We start from the raw sequence: 7,708 nt of genomic DNA, 5'->3' as shown, positions 1-7,708 counted from the left end.
CCCCCACATGTTCTGGGCTAACCCAGATTCCTACAACAACGCATTCATCATCTTTTTCAGAGTTTGATTCTTTCGTTCCGCTACTCCGTTAGATTCTGGCGAGTAGGGAGCGGTTGTCTGATGTATAATGCTTTTTTCTTTGCAAAATGCATTGAACGGCTCATTATATTCTCCTCCTCTATCACTTCGAACTACCTTTATAGTTTTTTGAAGCTGATTTTCTACTTCGAGGATGAACTCGTAAATTTTTTTCAGTGCTTCATCTTTGCTATGCAAGAGATATACATAACAATATCTTGTGCAATCATCAATGAAGGTAACAAAGTATTTCTTACCGCCTCTACTTTGCACATACTTTAAATCACATAAGTCTGTGTGAATTAAGCCTAGAGGTTTGATTGTTCTTTTAACGCGTGGTGAGGGAGTTTTAGTGAGTTTGGCCTGTACGCACACTTCACATTTTTCTTGGTTAGTTTTGAATTTCGAAATCAAATTCAAGTTTTGTATTTTTCGCATTGTTTTGTAATTGACATGTCCTAAACGTTCATGCCAAGTAGTAAAAGACTCAACCAAGTAAGCAATAAGATTTTCTTTCATTTCAACAACAAAAGCAGAAGCTACAATTTTCGGATGGATTGTCGTTACAGACATCTTGATCAGTCCACCCTTAACAAAACCCTTTCCAAAATACATCCCATTTTTCTTAAGAACTAACTTATCAGCCTCAAAATTGATGGAAAAACCATGCTTGCTTAGCACTGTTCCAGAGATGCGATTCTTATGCATGTCAGGTACATACTTCACGTTCTGCAAGGTGAGCTCACGATCAGAAGTTAGCTTCAAAACCACTTTGCCTTTACCTTCAATCTTGGACACTGCCGTGTTGCCCATGAAAAGCTGCTCATTTGACTTGTTCTTCTCGTAGGTGGTGAACATGGTCCTATCAGTGCATACATGTGTGGTAGCACCAATGTCATAGAACCACTCCATTGGATTGAAGATATCAACCAAGTTACATTCCGTAACCACCGCAACCATGTCTTCTTCAGTTAGGTTTGCTTGCAACTTGAGATCTTTGGCTTTGCTTTTGCACACTTCAGCCTTGTATCCAATCTTAGCACAATGATGACACTTTCCTTTGAACTTCCTCTCAAGGTTGCTCTTCATTGAAGTTTGGTCCAGATGACACCTTCAACGGTTTATGAGGAATAGAGATCCCTTTACCCTAGCCTTTCAGCTTGACCTTATGCTCAGCTACATGAACATCATGCCCCTGGTTTTGAGCTTCCGAATGAGCTCCACGATTGTTGTCCTCAACTCTCAACCGACGGATGAGATCATCAAGAGACATTGCCTTACGCTTGAAGTTAAGGTAATGCTTGAAATTCGACCAGCCTGGTGGTAGCTTCTCGATCAAGCAATTCGTCTTGAAGACATTGCAGATCGACATCCCTTCCAAATCGATCTCCTGAAAGATGCGTTGAAGAGCCTCCAATTGTTCCATAATTGGTTTGGAATCCACCACTTTGAAGTTCAGGAACTTCGTAGTTGAGAATTTATGCATCCCAGACTCATCAGTCTTGTACTTGGTCTCCAAAGCTAGCCACAATGCTTTTGAAGTCTTGTACATACTGTAGAGGTCATACAGATCATTGACCAAACGGTTTAGAATCTGACCTTTGCAACAATAGTCTCCTTGAGCCCAGCTATCCATGCTTCCAACCATATACACATCTGTGTCACCTTGTGGAAGCGTTGGTCGATCCTCTGTGAGGTATCTTTCCATGTTCATGCTGGCCAAGTAGTAGTGCATCTTGTTTTGCCACGTTTTGAACCCAGCTTTGCCATCGAACTTATCTGGCATCATCCCTTGGGAAGCCGAAGGTGGTATCCCCATGTGGGTTGATCCATTGCCGAACAGATTTCAGCGCACGTTTTCCATACCCGAATCGGTAAGCTTCGTGTTTTCAAGTTCTTTAACAAGACGTAAAGCCAACTCTGCAGGAGTTTCAACAGGGGTGGCAGGAACCCTAGCACTGTCAACATTGTTGGTGTTGTCTCCAGACATTCTGTTTCACAATAAACAGATCTGATTAATATATTAATCAAATAATTCAAGTAATTAAATTACACTAAATTAGTTTTGCAAACTCGCTTAACAAGCGTTCGCAGAAACTTGTTTCACAAACTCACTCAATTAAGAGCGTTCGTGGAAACCAGAGAGAGTAGAGAAGAAAGAATTAAAATAAAAGTGTTCTTCAAAAACTTTCTGCGTAAGCACCGAAAGATGAAAGCAGAAACAGTTTTTCTGTAGATTTTGAAATTGTTTTTTAAATAAAAAATTCGAAAAATTCTCAATCAGTTTAAAGCGATAAGTAGAAAGCGGATTTATCGAATTAAGACTGTTAGGACGCAAAAATCGAATTGAGAAAATATGCGAATTATATTTAAAAATACAAAAACACAAACCCTCCTTCTAATAAGTCCAGCCGCAGCAGAGCTCTCTCTCTCCCTCTCCTTGCTTAGTCCAGAGTAAGTTCTTCTAGTTAGTAGTCTCGAGAGTATAACGTAGATCTGTTCGCCTGAGTTCTATTACTGGTGTGCTACTGTAATAGTTCGTGATCGGTTGTATTCTGGGATTCATAAATCGTGATTGTCCGAAAGCACTTACGGCCGATTTATTGAATTAAGGAAAGAGATATCATATCTCGCCTCCGTGATTTATTTACTGCTTCATATTATGCTGTTGTAATTCATTTATGATTTCGTTATTTTAAATATAATTCACATATTTTCTCAATTTGATTTTTGCGTTCCTAACAAGAATATCCTCTCCCTTGTTTGGGCTTTAAAAGAAAAGGACACTACAATTACATTTATACATATAATAAATAAAACAAAGTTACTCCTTTTTTATAATTTATATATACCACACAATGGGAACAAAAGCAATGATAATATAAACCCATCACCCTCCTTTGCTTTTGAAGTTATTCATAATTTGGCAAAAACGAAAATTTGTATATAAACGTTTATTTTTGTAAGTGCTTCTACGTGGTATTTTCTCCTAACGTTTTTATAAAACTAGTGGATTATATCTCTGCAGATCACCCGGATCGTCTTCACGGTTACTTGATAAGGAATAGTTTTCAGCTTATTATGCACTCCATCTGACGTGAAAGGAATGCTTGGCACCATGGTGACCACCACCGCTCAGAATCTCAACTCATCGGCTGGATAGACAAGCAACTTCGCACACAGTTACTAGTTCTTGGGTCCCTTAGTGACAAACACTATGTTGATGGACTTCAAGCCTGGTTTGCTACTAGGACCTAAGAGCAAGGCCAACAGTGAGTTTTAATTTTGAGATTCTTATGTACTGTTTTGATTTTTAATGAATATATTATGTACTGTTTATAAAATAAGAACTCTTAAACTCTTAATTAAAATTATCCCCTCCAATGGTAGGATATAATTTTGAGTCTCTTATTTTTTTAAATATATTTTTTTTGAAATTAAATTTTTTAAATAGAATAGAAGTAGTATAAATGTTTAAACATTTAAGATTTTATAAAAATGGAAAAATATTGAATTTTATTGTGTTACCAAATGAAATTAATGGCTTAAATTCGTTTTAACAACTCATGAATTTAAAATCACAGTTTACGTCGTATTCAAAGGCATACCCAATATAGACACGTACGACCTCTAGTGTATTCAAGACTTTACCAAGCCACCACATCAATGCTCCATACACTCTCATTAGCTAAAAACAGAGATTTAGATCAGCTCAAAAACAAGAAAAATGAAGCTTATGAATGGGGGATAAAATGAATATATTACTTGTTGTGTATCAACTTGGTCAGCTTTGTTCAAGACAACACGGATCTTGTCTTCGTTACCACGCAGAGATGTTATCACCCGTTTGAATTCATCACAGATATCAAGCTTGTGGGGATCAAAGAGAAGGAGAATCATATCACATTTAGATGCAAACCATGAGATGACACCAGTGATGTCATAGCTCCTTTACATCCTTTGTTTCTCTCCTGAAAGAACTCCAGGAGTGTCTCAAGAGTAATTTGGTCCAACACCTACAACACAAACAGGAAGACAATGCTCACATAAACCAACAGAGAGAATAATCAAAAAGAGACAATGGAATAATGCTTAATTACTCACGGGATGCGGCATTTGTGAACACTCAAACTTTGAGAGCAAAGCACCTCCAAAACTTGTTAGCCCGTTAAATGACATGTCAGCTTGAACAGCCATGGTATTTTCAGGTATGGATATCGTTCATCTGGTCCACTCTATAATAAAATCAAATCATAAGAGTTAACTTAAATGAATACATCAAGTAACTAACTAGTAATCATTCAACTACGAACACATCAAGACACACTGTCATACCATTGCAACCACAAACCGATCTGTTGTTGGCTCTGGACCAATGTGAGCTCCTGGTAACAAGATGACAGTGGTGAAAATCAGATATATAATTGAAGATTCATTGCTTTAGTATGAGTTTAAGGGAACAAAGCAAGTTACCGGGATAGTCACATCCGAGCAAGTGTTTTATAAATGTTTTTTTCCTGTGGAATATTGACCCAAAAGCATTACCATTGGTTTGGCATCAAAATCGCTATTAGTCTGCGAATCAACAACAACAAAAAGTATTAAGAGAACAAACTGAGAATCAAACTACACGGTGACATTGGATATAATTTCTGTAACGGAACAAATAAAACCCCACAACACAACTGCTTCTGAAATGGTAAGGATAGCATAAAGTTCACTCACAAGTTCACTCAATGATTTTGATTTGTACCATGGAGCTTTTGCCGTGACTTGTGGCTGAGTAAATACTGCAATTTTAGCCAGCAAATCAACATTTTTTAGCCTCCACCGATTCAATCCCCTCCGATTAGCCTCCGCTGATTCAATCTCCGTCGCATCTCCTCCGACCCGATTGTCCTCTGCTTCCATCTCTTTTGATTCCATCTTCTTCCATTGCCAATTCGACTTCGATCGAGAGAGACATACAGAGAGGGGAGAGGAGGCGAAAGAAAAATAATCAATCGACTATCAAAATAATCGTATCTCTATTATTTTGGTTTGGCCAACAAATAAGTGACACATACAGTTTCTTATTATCAAATCCAGTATACTATATAAGAGAGTTTCTTAATTTTTTTCTTATTTATTTTTTTCCTCCTTTTGAGTTATATCTCTTATTATCAAATTCAGTATACTATATAAGAGAGCTTCTTAATTTTTTTCTTATTTATTTTTGTCCTCCTTTTCAGTTATATCTCTTCTTACAACCCACCCTTAGAGAAAATCTAAGGGTCTTGGTTTGTTTTTCTACACAACTATGTATACTATCAACTTCTCGTTAAAAAACGCCTATGTAAAATGCTATTTTTCATTTGAATATAATTTAATATTTTATTAAAAAAAAAAAAAAAAAACAACAACTCGGCCTGAAGTTAACAGGATTTAACAGAATTCAATTGGTATCACAGTTAACTGAGATCAAACATGTATAAATAGCAACTTATTTCTTCTTAATTATATTGGATTAATCTAACGAGCGATTCTATCACAACTAAGATTATGTAAGTATACATCCGTCAAATCTTTACATGTGTTGATCTCAATGAATTGTGATGCCAATCGTAATATCTTTATTTCTAACAAAATCTGTTTTCCTTCAAACCAGTTTCGATATATACTTTCAGGTTACGAATCCTAATATATTTCTAGATCGAAAAAAGGATTTGATATCTCACAATTTCGTATTCCAATATTGATACCTTACGGTTACGGGAAACAACAAAAATCATTTTTTCAGATCTCTAGTCTGTATTCTCACACATACAAAATCTATAAACATAAAATACAAACTTCGAGTAGTGATTGTGTGTACTAGGTTTACGTCACACACACACACACACACACACATGTGAAGCTCCTTCTAGTCGGGATAGAAGGTTTGCAACTCCCGACAAAATTCAACACGTACACACATGAGACCAGTCAACACTTTTTTTTACTTACATCACATTCACATTACGTCATCCGTAATCTAATCCAACAGTCAATCTTCCCCCACGTCATCATCTTCCGTCACACGTGTATGGCTCCTAATCCTCCTAAGCTCCTCAACAATCTCCTTAGCGTCCGGACGATCATCCTTATCCGCCACAACGCACCGAAACGCCAACTCAGCAACCGCCGCAACACCAAACCCGTCAGTCACCGCCGCCACATCATCTCCGTCTAAGGCAAGCAACGGGTCGATCACCTGATCCAAAAGACCCATCTGGATCTTGGATACAACAAGATCCGCCAATGCCATATCTCTCTTCTCACGACGTTGGTCAACCGCTTTCATCCCCGTAATCAACTCCATCAAAACGACACCGTAACTGTACACGTCACTCTTCTCCGTTAACCGAAAAGACCGGTGATAATCGGGGTCTAAATAACCGGGCGTACCCTGTGGTCCGGTACAAACGTAATCAGACGAAGAAGCCGAGTTCACCGTCGTCTCCGAGAACACCAAGAGCCTAGAGAGACCAAAGTCTCCAACTTTGATCTTCATATCCTTCTCGACGAAGATATTAGACGAAGTTATGTCTCTATGAACAACCGATGGAACAATGGCGAAGTGAAGATACTCCATAGCTAAAGCTGTCTGTAAAGCAATATCTAACCTTACACGCCACGTCATCTTCGATCTCCGGCCGTGAAGATGGTCAGCGAGTGTACCGTTAGTGACGTAATCGTGAACAAGAAGAAGCCCTCTCGGGTCAGAGCAATAGCCATGAAGCTTAACGAGGTTAGGATGGTTGATTGAAGAGAGGATTAAGATCTCATTACAGAATGACTTCATCGAGAACGCTTTGCAATGCTCGGTGGCTGCGGCGGTTGCGCCGTGGTGATGGTGGAGGAACTTAACCGCGAGGAGTTGTCCGTCGCTGAGTTGGCCTAAGTAAACAGAACCGAAACCACCGTCACCGATTTTGCGCTTGGGGTCGAATTTGTTGGTGGCGGTTTCGAGTTCTTCGAAGGTGAAGACCGGTGGGAGAAGAGCAGCGGAGCGGTGACGGCGGAGGAACAGAGCAGCCGGGTCTTCTTCGTTGACTGAGGACAAAAAGCTCGCTCTTCTTGATCGGAAGATCGCTACGGCGACGGAGAAAGCAAGTAGGAGACAAGTCAAAGCGAAGATAAGAGACAAGACAGCGATGTGATTGACTCTTTTAGTTACTAATTCGGATCTTGATTTGTTTTTGGGAAAACAGAGGAATTCTTGATTCGGGTGGGTCGAATTAAACCCGCAAACACCACCGTTCTTGATTTGGTGACAGTCTCTGCATTTAGCAAAGTACGGATCTTGAGACTCGTCCCATTCAACTTCAAATCCGAATCTAGTGAAGAAGTCTTGGAGAAAGCCAAGAAGATCTCCTTGGCAGCCTTGTTCAGATAACGACCCGTGGGTTGATTCGCAACCGTGGAGGATCCGACCCGGATTCTTCAAGAGTTTACAGTCCCAAGGACAACGAGAACAGTTAGGGAGCGTCAAAGGAGAGCAAGGACGGAGAAGTGAGAGACGAGAGCAAGAAGAGTCAGAGACTCTGAAAGGTGAACCGGTTAGGTCGATGAACCGGTTTGGTGAGGAGGAGAACCGGAGAGAAGAGCA

The 7,708-nt window shown here is 39.4% G+C and overlaps 1 protein-coding gene and 1 long non-coding RNA gene across 3 annotated transcripts in view; both read right to left on the bottom strand.

Annotated features, from left to right (window-relative positions):
- Positions 2,893-5,208, bottom strand: LOC104701637. Of its 2 annotated transcripts, XR_753851.2 has the most exons (7): positions 4,804-5,208; positions 4,552-4,653; positions 4,414-4,463; positions 4,183-4,313; positions 3,844-4,094; positions 3,687-3,766; positions 2,893-3,332 (listed from the first exon to the last, which is right to left on the bottom strand). It is a non-coding gene; the product is annotated as an uncharacterized LOC104701637 (long non-coding RNA). The 2 variants fall into 2 exon arrangements; XR_753850.2 differs by lacking the exon at positions 2,893-3,332 and having other exon boundaries at positions 3,588-3,766; positions 4,804-5,206.
- LOC104701636 (LEAF RUST 10 DISEASE-RESISTANCE LOCUS RECEPTOR-LIKE PROTEIN KINASE-like 1.5) overlaps positions 5,790-7,708 on the bottom strand; it is an 11,253-nt gene continuing 9,334 nt past the window's right edge. Inside the window, exon 2 of the mRNA XM_010417358.2 lies at positions 5,790-7,708. Coding sequence (XP_010415660.1) covers positions 6,104-7,708 — 1,605 coding nt within the window. The 3' untranslated portion in view covers positions 5,790-6,103.

The sequence above is a fragment of the Camelina sativa genome, chromosome 7 (assembly GCF_000633955.1).
Source record: "Camelina sativa cultivar DH55 chromosome 7, Cs, whole genome shotgun sequence".
Classification (NCBI taxonomy): domain Eukaryota; kingdom Viridiplantae; phylum Streptophyta; class Magnoliopsida; order Brassicales; family Brassicaceae; genus Camelina; species Camelina sativa.
The sequence above is the reverse complement of the archived record's forward strand: the minus strand, read 5'-3'. Positions and strand labels throughout refer to the sequence as shown.